Genomic DNA, 19,852 nt, shown 5'->3' on the forward strand with positions numbered 1-19,852 from the left:
GTAAATTTTATAGCATGGCAAATAAAGCTGATTCACACTCTTAAGTAAATCAATTTAGGTTTTCTAATATTGTGCAATCAAATGGATGAAAATAATGACATTTAGTTCAATCATTTGATTAATCTAAAAAAAAGTATTTGTATTAAGTTAGATATTGAAATATGATCAACATTTTTGCTCCTTAGAGAGAAGGCTTGTTAAGAAGAGATGCTGTGGAATTTTAATTTGCAATGGTTAGATTATGGTTGTGATGCAAAATAAATATTGCTGCTCAGTAAGTTTTAAAGGAGTGGTTTCTAATTGGCCCAGGGAATCACTGATTGTACCTGTACACTCCCATGTACATTGTCATTGCCTATGTGAGCCAGATAGGGTTCCATTGTTTGAATATTCAAAAGCAAAATATTGTGGATGTTAGAAATTGAAACAGAAAATGCTGGCATTCCCAGAACGTCTAGCAGCATCTGAGAGGAGAGGAAGTGAGTTAACATATCTGGTCAGTGACCTTTCATCAGAGCTGGGCATGATAGGCTGGAGAATAGGAGAGCTTAAATGACAAAAGGTTCATTGTGCAGGGCCAAAGGGAGTTGTGATGGGACAGGTAAATAAACAAACGTGTCCAGAGGAGATTGAATTGCAGGATCCTGAATAAGAACATAAGAACATAAGAAATAGGAGCAGGAGTAGGCCATCTGGCCCTTCGAGCCTGCCCCGCCAAGCTGCCATTTGAAAGCAGCATCAAGTATATAAGAGAGAAAGGAGAGAAAAACTGAAACAAAGTAGGGGCAGAGGTTACCATCTAAAATTATTGAACTCGTTAAGTCCAAAAGACTAAAGTGCCAAGTGAAAAATATGGTGCATTGAAGCAGCATTTCACATGTCTAAAGCTGTTCTGCACTATAATGAAAGTTACAGTGGCTGTGATCATCTTCAATAAGCCGCACAGTTTTTTTGTAAAAGCCTTGGAGAAAGAAGGTCCAGTTACACAAGGGGATCATGACAGGAGTAGGGAAATCTGAAGATATGGCAGAATAAAATCAGAGAGCAGCTTTGGCAGTGCAGTCAATCTTTTATATGCAAGTTGGAATTGTTCCCACTGCAATGACAGAATTGTCTACATTTTTCTGTTCACTCCACAAGTATGCATTCACCTACATCTAAATGCTTTAGGTCTTTCAAAGAAATCACCAATAGTGTTTTGTATGCCCGATGAACCATGCTCCCATATCTTTTGAAGAACATTCTACGCACACGTTAAGACTACTTTTAATATGTGAAACATTACTCTTTGTTTCCATTAAGCATTTCCTTGGTTACTGTGCATTCTTCAACTGGCCTTGGGACCTTTGTCACAACTGTTCAGAGAATCATTAGTAACCACCTCACCTTGTTTGTTTCAGATTACCTTAATCCCCTACAATTTATCTATAAAGCACATGAGGGAATTGAGAATTCTACCCTTTCTCTAGTGAAGCTGATAACTAATCGCCTCCAACTGCCAAAATCTTTTGTGTGTTTTATTTATTGGTTTGAGTTCAGCATTCAACACAATGAAAATTCACATTCTGTTACAAATGTTGTTTACTTTGAATGTTAATGGAAGCCTAATCTACTGGATCAGGGATTTTCTTACTGCACCACCCTCAACATGTTCTTATAAATGGCTTTTTATCTGATGAACTTATTGTAAACTCAGTTGCTCCTCAGGGCTGTGTCCTGACATCTGTTATTTTTCACATCCACAATGAGATGAGAATCAAAGGAACTAATACTTATTGATTAAAGTATGCCGATGATATGGTTTGGTGGGACTACTTTTAAAAGATAAAATGACAATGGAGAAAATTACTTTGAACATACTGCCACTCGTAAGGAATGATGTCAGTTGAATGCTCTGCAGATCAACGTTGATAAGACCAAAGAGCTACTTTTATATAACAATGGCTTGCATATGTGTGAACCTCTGTATCTTAATGACCAACTGGTAGTGGTTGTAGAGTGTTTCAAGTATGTGGGAACACGTACAGACCAGAAGCTAAGCTTCGCAGGGAACACTGACTGTACTTTTAAAAAGGCTCACCAGCATTTGTTTATAATTAGAAAACTGAAAGGGTTTAGAATGTGTTGAGATGTTTTCGACAGGGTATACAGAAGTCTGAGTAGAGAGCATCCTAACATTCCAGACTGCCACGTTGAATGTTAACCTGTGTAAAAGAATTGTCAACACTGCAGGTAAAATTATTGGTAGCCTGCAGACACAGCTCGGTATCCTATTTAACAGCATGGTTAAGAGAAAAGCTCAAGCCCTCATCAGTGATCCCTCTCACCCTTTATATCCTTAATTTGAAAGGCTCAGGACCAGTGCTTTAGAATGCCTATTACTAGGAAAAATCTGCTCGAGACGTCTTTTGTTTCCAATGCTATAATCTTACTAAATAGCATAATGTAAACTCATCCTGTTGTTTTTATTTATTTAAATGTGCTTTAATGGCACAGTATTAATGTGTAATGGTCATAGAATCGTAGAATCCCTACAGTGCAGAAGGAGGTCATTTGGCCCATCAAGTCTGCACTGACTACAATCCCATCAAGGCTCTATTCCCTTAACCTCATGTATTTACCCTGCCATTTCCCCTCACACTATGGGGCAATTTACCATGGCCATCAACCTAACCCACACATATTTGGGCTATGGAAGGAAAGCAAAGCACCTGGAGGAAAGCCACACAGGTAGGGTGAGAACATGCAAACTCCACACGGTCACCTGAGGCTGGAATTAAACCCAGATACCTGGTGCTGTGATGCAGCATTGCTAACCACTGTGCCACCATGCTGCCCGTGGTGTGGATGTATGTTATATATGTAAAAATGTATGGATGTCAGCATCATGAAATATTCACCGATTTTAAACTAATAACGTGTGTGATTATATGTTCTACTGGAGGTGAAGCCAAAGACAAATTTTCTCTTTTACATGGACAATAAAGTTCTATTCTATTGTATAGGCATCAGTAAAGTTGCCGTACACTTGTTGTGAACTTTTTGCAACACCTGTGCAAACATTTACAGTATATTGTGTGACAGTTTCCAGTTAATGCATTAATGCTTGATGCTCAGTAAACATTTTTAAACAACCTTTTTATGAAGCTTTGGTCCCTGACGCTTCAGCCAATGCTGAAAGCGAGCTGGTCCTTGAAGCAAGCTTTTTCTTCTCCACAACTGCTTCTGTTTACTTTTGATGTGTCTGTCAGCCAGTGCTCTCCTCGTAGATTAGTGTTGTCAATCTGTCTGTGCATTCCCCTGGATCAGCACTTCTATCCCTCAGTGTGAATTTACAACAAATTATGCGTAAAAGACAGAGAGACAAACAGATTATACATAAAAGATTCAACAATACAAGATCTGAGTCACATTTGAATAAGAATTGTAGTAGCTTGTCAAAAACATTTCCGAATTTTGAAGCGTCAGATGATAAATGAAAAAGGGTGACTTGGAAATAAGATGAGAAAGAACTGGTGTTCTACGATTTCTCAATCTCTGGAAGTGACTAAACCAGAAGGCGTATTTTCTTCCATGATTTACAAACTCCTCTTGCGAAGTGCATTCTTTTACATTCTGTTTTTTTATCCTCATTGGGCTCACCGAGGTCTTTCAGCTCTGCGTTTGATATCCCTTCTGATTACTTCCTTTTACTTACTTTTCTCCCTCAGATCTTATATTGTTGAATTGTTCCTGCATAAGCCTCAAGATGTCTGAGTTCCTGTCTCAAGTATAATTTGTTTGCTTGACTGGAGTTAATAATGTTTGGGGATTTTGTTTAAAATGCAGTGAAATATGGTGCATGTTTGGGTTTTCTTAGCTTGTGGTTGTCTTACGTGTATGAGTTGCTCTGTACAACCCTTATCTTGATCTTGTCCCTGCTCCTATTACAGACTGATTATGAGGGCCAAGCAAAAAAGTTGTTGGAACTGATGGAAGACACTGATATGATTGTTGTTGCTGGAGGGGATGGCACCTTACAAGAGGTATGGCCTAACTTTGGTGTTGGAGCTTTGCACATATGCATCCATATGGCATTTAGCAATAAAACTTACCGACTGAGATGACACACGGGTGACAAGAAGGGAAGTTGCAAGACTGACTGAAAATAATTTCATAGTAAGTCTTAACTCGTGAAAATGTAATACTTGGGCAAATCACTGTATTATGCCTGGGAGAGGTAGGAGGCATAATTGATTCCATAAAGGATGAATAGCTAAGCTTTTGTAGAGCTGAGCCAAGGGGAGATCAAAAAACAATTATGGACGAATCACCCTGAGTTAGAGCAGAATGACAGTCGCTGCCCTCCAAACTGAGGATGATGCATGTGACAAGGGGAGCACCTGCTCATGGCTGAGTATGGAGTAACAATGGCAGATGTTTGCAGTCAACGTTTGATTATAATCACAGTGGTTGATCTGCATGCAATTACTTTGATTTTGCTGCTAAAGTCTCATGTAGATTTGCACATTGGATATTTCCAGGATGACATGTGTCTTTTGTTAATTCTCCTGACATTAATCTGGCAAGGTATGACCTGTACATAAGCAGCAGGACAACTCCAACCCAGTTAATTATCGCTGCACCAGCTTACTGTCCATCATCAGTAAGGTGATGGAAAATGTCAGCAACAGCACTATCAAACAGCACTTGCTCAGCAATAACCTGCTCATTGACAATCAGTTTGGGTTCCACCAGGCTCACTAAACTCCTGACCTCATTTCAACCTTCGCTCAAACATGGACAAAGGAGCTAAACTCCAAAGGTGAGGTGGACAGTGACGGCAAAGCAGCATTTGACCAAGTGTGGCATCATTGTATTGATCAAGATTATGCTTGACAAAGTATTGGGGTTTGCTGTTGTCTTCTGTGGTATTATTGACCAGAAGATTCTTCTGCTTTTATCATCTGCCATCAGGTGCATTGGATGAATATACAGGCCAATAATAAACCTGTTTGGCCGTGTTATAAACATGCCTTATCTGACCTTGAAGTTAGGAATGCTACCCATTGTGCCATAAGACCTCCTTACTGAAAGATTACAAATGACAGATGGATTGTCATTCACTGACTTTTCAGTCAAAGAATATGAAGTGAAAGATTTAGCTGTTCAAATGATTTGCATCAAGACTTTTGATAGCACGAAAATGAATCTGATGCAGGGTATTTTGATGCTTTCGTTCATTACCATTTAATGTATACAATATGTGTATATAAAAGTTTACCAGAGCATATTCAATGGTAATAAAATTGATTTTTGTGCAAAGAAATTCAAATTTGAGAAGAGTTGACAAATTTATTTAAATTCAATAATGTACATTTGTTACATATTGTGATCTGTAGCCCAGGGATTGAGAGAAGCACTCAGGTATATGATTTCTTTCCCTGGCCTTGTTTAGAAGTACTGATTTGGATGGTGTTTTCACTTTTTTCTCTTTTGACATTAGGTAATAACAGGGCTTCTTCGGCGAGAGGATGAGGTGAGCATTTCGTGTCACAGTTCATGATCCAAGCCAACCATATTACTTCAACTGGTGTAATTGCCCTTTCCTTTGATAGTTTACTGATGTGACTAATATATTTGTGTCAAACACAGTTTTATTGGCAGGCTTTTATTTTGAAAAATCTTTTTTTCATTTCTACAGCAGTGTTCGGAATTTATTGACATATTTTAGTGATGACATTGCTTCTGCTAGCCTTGAACCAAGATCTAGTGTAAATGGAAGGAGAACAGTACATTTCTATTTTTTTGAAAAACACAGTAGAATGTGGCTGTGTTTTTAAAAACATGTACTCACCTTTTTAAAGTACAGAAGCATATTCATGTTCTAAATGTTTTAACTATGAGCCCATGTAGATGTTTGCCATTTTCAGGGGTATGGTATTGGATTCGAGTAGGAAAGGGAAAATGTTATTCAGTGACCTTGGCTAATCACAAAACTTTGTAATCATAAAAACACTCATATTTGTTCTGATCAAAGGAAATTTAAAAAAAACTATCTTTTTATATGTCCAGTGTTTCTGTTCTTTTTAGGCTGTCTTTAGCAAGATCCCTATAGGATTCATTCCACTGGGACAGATGAACTCCTTCAGCCAGGTTCTGTATCCCACCAACAAAGAACAGGCCAGGTTAGTGACAGCTAAAATTCTGAAGTACTTTGATAAGGAGATGGTTTGGCTGTAATGAACTAATATACATTCTTACATGAAAAGTGAATGTGCAGATAATCAGCTTTCTTCTTGGTTTCCTGTGGGTGAAAATGTCTCATGACATGGGTTTTTAGAAACATAGAAGATAGGAGGAGGTCCTTCGGCCCTTTGAGCCTGCTCTGGCATTCATCACGATCATGGCTAATCGTCCAACTCAATAGCCTAATCCTGCTTTCTCCCCATAATTTTTGATCCCATTTGCACCTTTTAGGTACTACCCATTTTCCAGCAGCTCGTTAAGGATTCACTTTTCACATACGAGTTATACACCATATTGACAAGTTACTAAAAGGTGGGCAGCATCATAGCTGATGAGGTTTTTTTTTAACCTGATGTCCATACTGTTAATAGGAGAGACTAGGTGGCAACCTGGAGGGGACAATGCTAAATTTGTTTTTTGTTATCTACCTTTCCCTGCTTAAGCATGAAGACCAATTATAAACCCTTATCATTCAGGCTGAGATCAGTTAGCTGACTGTGGTTAGGAATTTATATCTGATTCATTCCTCTGTGGCTTTGCTTCACAATGCATTGACCAAATACACTATTGCAGGACTTCAGAATTATTTGCATCCTGAGCATTTGTTTGAAATACGTTATGTTGAAAATCACATTTTAATTGCTGCAGTTTAGCCCAGCCTCCACTGCAGCCTAGTCATATTTTTCAATGCTGTGTGTTGCAGACACATCTTAAATGCCACACTTTCTATTGTGAAAGGAGAGACTGTTCCCTTGGACATTCTGGAAATAAAGGTAAGAAGTATTTCCCAGTGATTCCCACACTTGTATAATCTTACAGAATAAACTCCAGTAGCTGGAATTGCCTCAGGGTTTATCCTTCTGTTTTAAGGCAGTTTGGAAAAAGATAAAGGATAAAGAACAAAGAACAAAAACAGCCCGGGAAACAGGCCCTTCGGCCTAACGAGCCCGCACCACCATCTCAACACCACCAGTCCCCCTCTCCACCCATGACCCTTGTCTAATGTTTTATGGCCATCCAGATTGAGGGAAACTGATTTAGGGACAATTTATTACTGCCAGTCAGCCTAACAGCACATGTTTGGGGTGTGGGAGGAAACCGGAGCACCCGGAGAAAACCCACGCAAGCACGGGGAGAATGCGCAAACTCCCACAGACACCGGCCCAAATCTATGTGTCTGCACAGCAAACAGTGATAGTCACTGAGCTGTTGTCTTGCCCAGTATCTGGTCCAGTTTAGGCACACACTAACGACATGAAGCACTAGGCCAATCTCGAACAACCAAGAGCAGTCCAAGTACGACCCATCGCGTGTATGCCCCTCGCTGGACACAAGGCAGACCGACTTAAAACCTGTGAATGAAAAGGAAAAAAACATTGTTATTGTACCATATCCATTTACCTTACCAGGGACACCCCAATGCTAATGACCCTTATTTAAAACAATCTCCTATATCCACCCATCTCCAACCCAGTCATGTGCCTGTCTAAGTTACTCTTAAACAACTCTAGCGTGTTTGCCTCCACCACCTTACTTGGCAGAGCATTCCATACCCCCACTACCCTCTGTGTGAAAAACCTCCCTCTAATATCTGTGTTATACCTCTCCCCCCTCACCTTAAGTCCATGACCCCTTGTCCTACGTGTCTGTATCATAGGAAATAGCTTACCTCTGTTTACTCTATCTATACCCTTCATAATCTTATATACCTCTATTAGATCCCCCCTCAGTCGCTGTCTTTTAAGGGAAAAGAGCCCCAATTTCTTCAATCTTTCCTCATACCCAAGTCCTTCCATACCAGGCAACATCCTGGTAAACTTCCTCTGCACTCTCTCCAGAGTCTCCACGTCCTTCCAGTAGTAAGGCAACCAGAACTGGACGCAGTACTCTAAATGCGGCCTAACCAACATTCTGTACAACTGCGACGGAAAGGTGGTAGGACTGGAGGGTCTTAATGACATTACTGTTACTAGAGAGGCGGTGCTCGACAGACTGGAGGGGCTGATTGTGGACAAGTCCCCAGGACCGGATGGAATGCATCCGAGGGTTCTGAAAGAAATGGCGGAGGTGATAGTGGATGCCTTGGTGGTTATTTTCCAGACGTCGCTGGATTCCGGGGAAGTGCCGGATGATTGGAAAACGGCTAATGTTACGCCGTTGTTTAAGAAGGGTGCCAGGTAAAAGGCGGGGAATTATAGGCCAGTTAGTTTAACGTCTGTGGTGGGTAAAATGTTAGAATCTGTCATTAAGGAGGAAATTGCGAGACATCTTGAAGGGAATTGCTTGATAGAGCAGACGCAGCACGGTTTCATTAAAGGGAAGTCATGTCTGACAAATTTACTGGAGTTCTATGAGGATGTGTCTAGGGCGGTGGATGTGGTCTTTCTAGATTTTCAGAAGGCGTTTGACAAAGTACCTCACAAGAGGTTATTGCAGAAGGTCGAGGGACATGGAGTTGGGGGTAGGGTGTTAGCGTGGATAGAGGATTGGTTGTCAAATAGGAGGCAGAGAGTGGGGGTCAACGGGTGCTATTCGGATTGGCGGATGGTGACTAGTGGAGTGCCCCAGGGGTCGGTGCTGGGGCCTCAGCTTTTTACCATTTATATAGATGATCTGGAGGAGGGAACCGAGTGTAGGGTGTCGAAATTTGCTGATGACACCAAGATAGGGGGGACGGCAAATTGTGCGGAGGGTGTGGAGAGTCTGCAGAAGGATCTAGATAGGCTGGGCGAATGGGCCAGGAAATGGCAAATGGAATTTAATGTTGGCAAGTGTGAGGTGGTCCACTTTGGTAGGAATAATGGTAGGAAGGACTATTACTTACGTGGCGAAAAACTGCAGCAGGCGACGGTGCAGAGGGACCTCGGGGTCCTTGTGCATGAGTCACAAAAACCCAGCTTGCAGGTGCAGCATGTGGTCAGGAAGGTGAATGGGATGCTGGCCTTCATAGCGAGGGGGATTGAATATAAAAGTAGGGAGGTCTTGCTGCAGCTGTATAGGGCATTGGTGAGGCTGCAGCTGGAGTACTGTGTGCAGTTTTGGGCACCGCACCTGCGCAAAGATATTTTGGCCTTGGAGGGAGTGCAGAGGAGGTTTACTAGGCTGATACCAGAGTTGAGGGGGTTGAGCTATGAGGAGAGGCTGAATAAACTGGGCTTGTACTCGTTAGAGTTTAGAAGAATGAGGGGAGATCTCATTGAGACTTATAAGATGATGAATGGGATGGATAGGATAGAGGTGGAGAGACTCTTCCCGCTCAAAAAAGACAGTAGGACTAGGGGGCACAGCCTCAAGATAAAAGGGGGGCGGTTTAGAACGGAGTTGAGGAGGAACTTCTTCACTCAAAGGGTGGTGAATCTCTGGAATTCTCTGCCCGTTGAAGTGGTGGAGGCTGCCTCGCTAAATATTTTTAAGACGCGGGTTGATGGGTTTTTGATAAGAGAGGGGATTAAGGGTTATGGGGAGAAAGCGGGAAGGTGGAACTGAGCCACGACAGATCAGCCATGATCTTATTGAATGGCGGGGCAGGCTCGAAGGGCTAGATGGCCTACTCCTGCTCCTATTTCTTATTATGTTTTTATTAACATTAGATTCCAGCTCTTATATTCTATACCCCTTCCTATAAAGGCTAACATACCATAGGCTTTCTTCACCACACTCTCCACTTGTACTGCCACCTTCAAAGACTTGTGCACTCGCACCCCCAGGTCTCGCTGCAGTTCTATACTCCTTATGGGCTTACCCTTTATCATATAACTCCCCCCTACATTATTCCAGCCAAAATGCATCACCTCACATTTATCCGGATTAAACTCCATTTGCCATGTATCTGCCCAATCAACCAGCCTATCAATATCCCGTTGTATTGCCAGACACTGCTCCTCACTGCCTGCCAATCCAGCCATGTTGGTGTCATCAGCAAATTTGCTGATCACACCACCTACTCCCTCTTCCAAATCATTTATATACACTACAAAGAGAAGAGGTCCCAGTACTGAGCCCTGCAGCACACCACTAGTGACAGACCTCCAGCTAGAAAAGGACCCTCCACTACTACTCTCTGACTCCTCTTTGCAAGCCAGTTCTCTACCCATCTAGATACCTGGCCACATATCCCATGAGCTTTAATCTTCTCTACCAACCTACCATGAGGGACTTTGTCAAACGCCTTACTGAAATCCATATAGACGACATCAACGGCTCGTCCTTCATCGACTGTTTTTGTCACTTCCTCAAAGAATTCTACCGGATTCGTAAGGCAAGACTTCCCCTTTACAAAGCCATGCTGCGTATCCTTAATCAGATTGCAACGCTCTAAGTGCTTATACATCCTATCCCTAAGAATCCTCTCCATCAACTTGCCTACCACTGACGTTAAACTCACTGGCCTATAGTTACCCGGGCTATCCCTCCTACCCTTTTTAAACAACGGTACCACGTTCGCTATCCTCCAGTCCTCTGGGACCTCACCTGTGTCCAAAGAAGAGACAAAGATTTGCGTCAGAGGCCCAGCAATCTCATCCCTCGCCTCCCTAAGCGGCCTAGGATAAATGCCATAGGGCCCCGGAGATTTATTGGTTTTAATGCTACCTAAAAGCCCTAACACTACTTCCCTCGTAATCGATAGATCTTTCAATTGGTCTACTGCTCCCTCGATCACCATACCAGACATCAAGCCCCTCTCCTTCATGAATACCGACGCAAAGTATTTATTCAGGATCTCCCCCATTCCCTCTGCCTGTAAGCACAATTCCCCACGTCTGTCCCTGAGAGGACCGATTTTACCCCTAGCCACCCTTTTGCTCTTAAGATAGGAGTAAAATGCCTTTGGATTCTCCTTAACCCTACCTGCCAAAGCCATCTCATGCCCCCTCTTTGCTCTCCTAACTCCCCTTTTAAGATCCCTCCTTCTCTCTGTATTCCTCCAACGCTCTCTCCGTTCCCAGCTGCTTAGACCTGACATACGCCTCTTGTTTCTTCCTAACCAGGTCTTCAATATCTCTAGTAATCCACGGTTCCCTAATCCTACCTTTCCCATCCTTTCTCCTAACCGGCACATGCCTTTCCTGCGCCCATTGCAGTTTTCCCTTGAAAGACTCCCACATGCCTAACGTGGTCTTGCCTTCCAACACTCTATCCCAGTCTGTATCCCTAAGCTCCTGCCTAATCCGGCTGTATCTAGCCTTCCCCCAATTTAGCACCCTCCCCTTAGGACAGCTCTCATCTTTTTCCATTTGTATCCTAAGGTAGACGGAGTTGTGGTCACTATTAGCCACATGTTCGCCTACCGCAACCTCAACCACCTGACCCGGCTCATTGCCCAGAACTAAATCCAGTACAGCCCCCTCTAGTTGGGCTATCTACATACTGCTGCAAGGATCCTTCCAATACACATCTTACGAATTCCTCCCCGTCCAACCCCCCAGCTCTAGGCACCTTCCAATCCACCCCAGGGAGATTAAAATGTTGTAGTGGGAGATTAAAATCTCCCACTACAACAAGTGGGACAAGTGTTCTTCCTACACTTGTCCAAAATGTCCCTACATATACCCTCTTCCACTGCCCGCGGGCTGTCGGGCGGCCTATAGTACACTCCTAGCATAGTAATGGCCCCCTTCCTATTCCTCAACTCCACCCACAGGGACTCAATTCCCAACCCCCCCATGTTATCCTCCCTCTGCACCGCTGTGATCTGCTCCCTAACTAAGAGCACCACTCCCCCTCTTCAACCCTCCCCTATCACGCCTAAAACACTTATACCCTGGAATACTTAGCTGCCAGTCCTGCCCCTCCTCTAACCACGTCTCTGTCACTGCCACCACATCTAAATTCCTCGCGAACATCAAGGCCCTAAGTTCATCCGTCTTACCCGTCACACTCCTCGCATTAAAACAGATGCACCGAAGACCCTCAGGCCCACTCGGATCCTCCTTCTCCTGGGAGATTTTCCTATCATCTAGACTTACCCTGACCTCCAACTCACTCCCACTCCCAGTGCCTGAGCTGTCTCTCTCCTCCCCACCCCCCTCCTTATTAGTTTAAACCCTGCTGAAACACTCCAGCCAACCTCCCAGCTAAAATATGTGTACCCTTCCCATTTAAATGCTCCCTATCCTTCTTATACAAGTGCCCTTCCTTTGCAAAGACTTCCCGATGGTCTACAAAACTAAAACCCTCTGTCCTGCACCAATCCCTCAGCCATGCATTCAGCTGCAGGATCTCATTATTTTTATCCCTGCTATTACTGGGCACTGGCAGCAGCCCAGTTTCGCCACCCTGGAGGCCCTGCACTTCAGCCTGGCTCCCAACTCCCTGAACTGCCAACGTATTTCCCCCCTACTCTTCCTTCCTACGTCCTTCTCACCTACATGTATAATTACATCCGCCTTGGTCCCTTGGCCCTTCAAGATTCCCTCTACCCTCTCCGACACATCCTGTACCCCTGCTCCAGGGAGGCAGACTACCATCCTGGAGTCCCGCTTTTGCCCACAGAAACGCCTATCAATTCCTCTAACCCTCCCATACCCCACCACTATCTCACATCCAGCCCCCTTCCTTCCCTCTGAGGCATTCTGCTCTTCCCCTCGTGCCCTTTCCACCTCAGTTGGTGCCTTACCCCTGATATCTTGAGAGACTACTCCTGGGGTAGCCTTTGGAACATTACTCTTTTTTTTCCCCTTCCTAACTGTAACCCACCCATCCCCTCTCCTAGGCTCTGGGATCCCCTCTTGAACGTGGTTCCTATTCATTAGCGCCTCATTCTCCCTGACTAAAAATAAATCCTCCAGCCTCAACTCCAGTTGCCTAACCCAGGCCCTCAAACGCTGCAACTCCAGACATTTGGTGCAGATGTGGACTCTCCGGAGATGCTGTGTCTCCAGGAACTCCCACATGTTGCACCTTACACAGCTGACACGCCTCCCCATGGACCCTGCCATTTATTTGACCACCCTTAAACTTATGGACACAGTTAGAGAAATTTGACCAGTATCTCACCTTGCCTAAGCCCTGTGAGCCAAAGCCCTTGCAGTACTCACTCAGCACCCGCCTCACTCCGCTGCCCGCTGTCTACTGTGGCCTTATTTTTGTACTCCCGCGCTCCCTTCCCAACTGCCCTTGCGCCTAGGACCAGCTACGGAAAGCACAAAATGCAAAAAAAACCCGCGAACCAGCAATGCAATTGAAAAAAATCAGTACACTCGCAGTTTACACCCACCAGCCACCAGTACACTGCTCTGGAAAACAATCATACCGCAATTCCCCTTGGCAGAATGAATGGGTAGCCCAGGATCTAGAGTGACGTTTACTGGGTGATAATGCTGAACCTAGATATGATAGCAGTTCATGTATTGCCATCACACAGCAAACTTTGTTAACATATGTGACTGTTTTGAGGTTAAAAAAATTACACTGCTACTGAAAGAAGCTTCAAAAATAAATGTAACAATTTATATCTACCAGATTTTACAGAAAAGATTTAATATACAAATTTTTGTTCTTCCTCAAAAGCTCTAATTTTCACTACCAGTTATTTGCCTTGTAATATTTTTAGTTCACAATTTCTAGTACTTTGTTTATTATTTTACTCCTATTTCCAAAAGCCTTCCTTTGTTTTCCATCTTCTCCAAGGTTAAAATGTATATTTTCCTTTACTTTCCATGATTTGCAGTTTGAGCTGAAACTATTGTTTGTCCAAGGAGGTTTCTCCCACTGTTGAGTCTCTAATTATCTAAATACCAAATGGTCACATGTCATGCTCCAAGCCTGGCTGGCTGATCATTTCTGGCAGCAGTGTAGGGGGTTAATGAGGGGGCACCATGTGGACATCCCCTCAGGGCTGAGCCCTTTGCAAACACAAGTATGGAATATCATGTTGCTCAATGATATTGTTGTTCTGCAGAAACGAGGTGACAATTCTAGCTCCTGGATTGTACCTCTTGGTTAAAATTTGTTCATAGCAACTGGAAAACGCAAGGCCCAGACTCAACTTAAGAAACAAGTTTTTTATTATATGTTTTAATATATATATATGGATATAGACACCAACATGTGCTAAACCAGGATTGGGCAGATTAAATTATTCTCAGAGAAAAATCTTGAAGCTCTGGAGTAAAGTTACATTTTGGACAGTAATATCTGCTTTTAATACAATCAACAATCTGGTGACAAATCACTTTAAAAATTGCATTAATTTTCATCTCTTTTTGCTTGTTTTTCTACTCAAACTTCTTTGCATAGCACTGAGCATAATATTGGCCATGAATTGCATAATCGGGTCGCATTTTAAAATGTTTTTTATTTTATATTGAGGCTTTCCTTGATACTGTATATGTGATACAGTTTCATTATCACAACTAAAAATGGGTTTACCACAAAAAAATTTAATCAGAAGCTGGAATTTTCTGAGCTTAGTTCCTGCTGAAATTGTGGGACAATTAGTGGGTTGGGAACCAGGTTGACAGCCAGTGCAGGTTTTGCTGAGGTTTTTTAACTGAGCCACAACTTCAGCATCCCACTTCCAGGTCCTCAATCAATCAGGGATGGTGAATGGGATGATGCACTGGATCTATCAAAGGAAGCCTTATGAAGGGGAACATGGTATGGGGAACATAGTATGCATTACAATGACTCATCTGGATATGGGTTTGAACAGTACTGTTCAAATGGTTCTTAACCCTATTTTCCCCTTCTTCCTTCTGCTGTTACTGTTCGTCTCTCTTCTCCCTTGTCGCTCCTTTAGTCCTCCTCCCTCTCCCCTTCTCCTCCCTCTCTACTCCCTCCACCTTCTACTCCCCCACCCTGCCTCCCCTTTGCCCCCACTCTGCCTCCCCCCTCCGTGCTCCGCCTTCTCCACTCCACCTCTGCGCTCCGCCTCCGCCTCCGCCTCCCCTCTCCACCTCCCCCCTCCCCCTTCCCTCCACTCCGCCTCCCCCCCTCTGCTCTGCCACCTCGCCCCACCTTCCCCTGCCTCATTCCCCCCTCCCCCGCCTTCTTCCACCCTCCCTCCCCCCCCCCGCCCACCTTCTTCCACCCTCCCCTTCTCAACTTCTTAGTACTGTTGATAGGTGTTTGTTGTAAAGGGTATCTGTGCAATCCCTGTTCTAAAGCTAACATCTCCTATTTTACTTTTAGGGTGATAAAGACCGTCCGGTGTTTGCAGTCTCTGGGCTGCGATGGGGAGCGTACAGGGACGCAGCTGCTAAACTCACCAAGTAAGGGAAAAGTGTCAGAGGCACTTTAAAAAGAATAATATAAGAGACAGGGCTTGACACTGTATGCTTCATCCTAAATCATAAAAAAATCCCAGACTGGAAATGACCACATCTATAGCATTCAGAAATATCCTCTTTATCTATAATAATGCCAAAATATCTTTACTACTCGCAATCGGCAGTTGACTTATTCTGGTGCTGACATTTGTCATTGGCATCTGCAGCCTGTCTTTTTGAACATAAGTGATACAATCAGTTTGTATAAACAAAAAAGAGCAGCCAGACACTCATGGCAAAATCAATTAGCCTTATATTGATTGTACGTATTTCACAACCATGATTCCACAAATTGCATCATCTCAGCCCTGCCAGAAGGATGAGGAGCCAATTGAAAGAGGACCAATTCCACATATGAATGGTGCAACTATGTGAATATTATGCATAGAGCTGCAGTGGTTAGTTGTCAGAAAGGCAGCTGACAAAGTGTCAGGCAGATTCTTCACAAGTTAATCTCTTGGCCTAGCAACCTGGTATTGCATGGAAGAAAAGAACATAGTGTAAGAAATAGGAGCAGGAACACGCCACTTAGCTCCTTGAACCTGCTCCAGTCACTAAAGTCATTGCTGGTCTGGCTGTGGCCCTGACTCCACTGTGCTGCCTTCCCATCACAATATTCCCTTGTTGGTCAAAAATCTGTCCAACTCAACCTTGTACATAATCAGTGAGCCAACCCCCACTGCTCGCTGGAGAAGAGGATTCCAAACACTAGTGACCCTCTGAGAGAAACAGTTCCTCCTCATCTCGGTCTTTTAAAGTTTATTTATTCATGTCATAAGTAGGCTTACATTAACACTGCAATGAAGTCACTATGAAAATTCCTTAGTCACCACTCTCTGGCGCCTGTTCAGGCACACTGAGGGAAAATTTAGCATGGCCAATACTGCTAATCAGCATGTCTTTCGGACTGTGGGAGGAAACCAGAGCACCTGGAGGAAACCACACAGACACGGGAAGAACCCAAGGTGGGAATCAAATCCAGGTCCCTGGCACTGTGAGGCAGCTGTGCTAACCATTGTGTTACCGTGCTGCCCGGGAGACCCTTTATTTTGAAACTGTTGCCTAGATGGAGATTCCACAAGACAGTAGTTAAAATTAAAATAGAACCAAAAACAAATTCTTCATTTACACATTTACAAAAAAAAAGCATTTATTTTCTGCATTTACAATGACCACAATTTTCACAAGTATTCAAAGAAATGCTCTGGGACATGCAGAGGTCTTGAAAGATGCCATATAAATATAATGGAAGAGTGAATGCTTCTACTCCACTGTAGCCTGCTTCCTGCTGTCTTGCTTAGTGTTGATATTTCATAACTTGCTGCCTCAATGTCATTCTTTCTGCAGGTTTTGGTATCTTGGTCCTCTTAAAGACAAGGCATGTCATCTATTGAGTGTATTTAAGGTGAGTGCTTGTTTGTAGTGTAGAGAAGTTTCAATCCTCCCACTGCTTGGGTTCAGATGGTGTTATTGCACATCTTGCACACTTGGTAAAATTATATTCTTAAGGCATTTTTTCATGGATTTACATTAATGAGACTGCACACAGCTCTTTGTCCCCTGACTCGGAACCTAGACCAAAAGAACCAGCTCACCCATTATTCTCTTGATTGCTGCCTTAACTGGGATGAGTGGTGTTTAAACTTGACTGGTGCAGATTGGAACAAATTCCAGTAAAATCTCTAATGTCCAGCATTCTTACCAACTGGTATTTTCTATTAACTGGAATTATGGAGTTGATAATATTTTTGACTGGAGATGTCAAACTCACGGGTAGTAATTTTCATCGACTTGACTTCACACCAGTACCATGATCCCTTGGTGCCACTCATTTAATTTGCTCACTCCCTGCCTCCTGTGAGACCTCAACAACCATGCGATCACCCTGGCACTTCTGATGGGATGAAAACTTTGCATCTTGGTTCACTGGCATACTTGATTAACCGTCACATTCCATTCCTGAAGCATGCCAGATAACAGAGATTTTCCTGAATTTCTATCTTACTCTGCCTGAATCTGATGGGTCGATAAAAGAACAGCTAAAGCGATGCCTGCTTAAAAAAAGGAAATACATCTGATTATATGGAGGCAGTTTAATAATACCAGTCAACATTGTAGTAAATGTGTGTAAATCCTTCCATGACCTCACCTCTTCCTATTTAATTAAACTGCTTGAGCTCCACAACCTTTTGTGTCTTCTGTGTTTCTCCAACCCTAGTATCTTGTGTGTCCCTCTCACTTCCTTTGCAGCATCAAAAGTGATCATACCTTCAGCTGCCTAAGCTCTGAAATCAAAAATTCCACATCTGAACCTTTTTTTCCTCCACATTTCTTTCCTTAAAGGTGCTGCTCAAAACCAATTTCTTTGACCAAGCGTTAGGTCACCAGTCCTAAAATCTCTAACTTTTGGCTCATTGTCAATTTCTATCTGATTATACTATTATAAAGCACCTTGGGATGATTTACTGTTGTAAAAGGTGTTATATAAATGCAAGTTACTGTTTATTTAACTGTATTTGAAGTTTTTGATCAGGTTTCTTGAGACCACAATGCTGTAATGGCTTCTAATCTCAACCAAATCCCGCCATCGTTATTTGCAAGCTGTATGTCTGTGTTCACTATCTAGGAATGGCCACCAACCCACCAGACCTCCATCGCATACCTTGGCCCCACAGAAAGACCACCAGAAAAATTAAAAGAAAAACAACCACGGCCCAATCTGTGGCATCGGATATTAAGGAGACTTGAATTATACTGGGCAACTCCCAAAGAGGGTAAAGTGTTTGAATGCTTTAAATCTTATTGCTCCTTTCTTTTTTGTGGGATATGGGAGTCACTGGCCGGCCAGCATTTATTGCCCATCCCTAAATACCTGAGGGCAGTTGAAAGTCAACCACGTTGCTATGGCTCTGGAGTCCCATGTAGGCTAGACCAGTTAAGGACGGCAGATTTCCTTCCTTAAAGGACATTAGTGAATCCAATGGTTTTTTTCTGGCAATCAGTAATGATTTTATGAATCAGTAGCTTCTTAATTCCAGATTGTTTTATTTAATTCAAATTTAGTCATTTGCCGTGGCAGGATTTGAAGCCGGGTCCCCAGAACATTAACTGAGTTTCTGGATTAATAATCTAGCGATAATAAGACTAGGCCGTCGCCTTCTGTTTTAAGAACATAAGAAATAGGAGCAGGAGTAGGCCATCTAGCCCTTCGAGCCTGCCCCGCCATTCAATAAGATCATGGCTGATCTGTCGTGGCTCAGTTCCACATTCCCGCCCTCTCCCCATAACCCTTAATCCCCTCGCTTATCAAAAACCCATCAACCCGCATCTTAAAAATATTTAGCGAGGTAGCCTCCACCACTTCAACGTATTGTTGTCTTATGTAGTTTGGGATGGAAGTGTAGGTGCTGTCCATCCTTCCTTTGAGGAGGAACACTTATTAAAAATAATTTTTCCCATTTGGATTTGCAGCTCTAGCATCGCATTGTCCAAATTTTTTGCATGAAGTGCCACATTTCAGTTTTTTTTTCTCACTTGAGGGGCAAATTTCAGAAAGATAAGATTTGGCACAACATCAAATGTGAATTTCAAAATAAAGTTGAGGTCTGAAGAAAAGAAACAATTGCCGAACAGCAAAAAAACAACTCAAAGAAATAAATTGATCATTTAAGAAATGAATTATTAATAAATATGGCCATTAGAGTAAATGTGAGAGAGTGCATGTGTGCGTCCAACTCACTCCCAGTCTTAGGTGCTCACTCATTCACCTTCACCCACACCCAACTGTGTGATTTTGTGTGTGTGTGTGGGGCCGTGGGTGAGTGAGAACTCTGAGACTGGAAGTGAACCGAGCATGTGCACGCGCACTCGCGCTTATTCACTCACTCGCTCACTCTTGTTCTCTTTTTCCTCACAATCTCTCGTAGAATCCCTGCAGTGCAGAAGGAGCCCATTCAGCCCATCCACAATCCAACCCAGGCCCTATTTCCTTAACCCCATACATTTACCATTAATCTCCTGATACTTGCGTCAATTCAGCATTGCCAATCAGCCTAACCCGCGCATCTTTGGATTGAGGGAAGAAACTGGAGCATGTGGAAGAAACCCAGACAGACACAGGGAAAATGTGCAAACCCCACACAGGCAGAATCAACGCCAGAATTGAACCCAGTTCCTTAGCGCAACAGTGCTATATACACACACACACACACACACACACACTCTGTCTCTCTCTCACACACACGCATATGCACACATACACGCGTGCTCTCGCTGTTTCTCACGCGTGCTCTCGCTGTTTCTCACGCGTGCTCTCGCTGTTTCTCACGTGTGCTCTCGCTGTTTCTCACGTGTGC

At 43.2% G+C, this 19,852-nt stretch overlaps 1 protein-coding gene across 1 annotated transcript in view; it reads left to right on the forward strand.

The window, feature by feature from the left end:
* agk (acylglycerol kinase) overlaps positions 1–19,852 on the forward strand; it is a 41,989-nt gene that overhangs the window by 9,838 nt on the left and 12,299 nt on the right. The window contains exons 5-11 of the mRNA XM_080190959.1: positions 3,933–4,025; positions 5,486–5,518; positions 6,073–6,167; positions 6,932–7,001; positions 15,361–15,440; positions 16,845–16,902; positions 18,124–18,271. Coding sequence (XP_080047085.1) covers positions 3,933–4,025; positions 5,486–5,518; positions 6,073–6,167; positions 6,932–7,001; positions 15,361–15,440; positions 16,845–16,902; positions 18,124–18,271 — 577 coding nt within the window. The remainder of the gene's footprint in view (positions 1–3,932; positions 4,026–5,485; positions 5,519–6,072; positions 6,168–6,931; positions 7,002–15,360; positions 15,441–16,844; positions 16,903–18,123; positions 18,272–19,852) is intronic.

Source organism: Carcharhinus amblyrhynchos, chromosome 6 (genome assembly GCF_965287045.1).
Source record: "Carcharhinus amblyrhynchos chromosome 6, sCarAmb.v2.hapA, whole genome shotgun sequence".
In the NCBI taxonomy this organism is placed as follows: domain Eukaryota; kingdom Metazoa; phylum Chordata; class Chondrichthyes; order Carcharhiniformes; family Carcharhinidae; genus Carcharhinus; species Carcharhinus amblyrhynchos.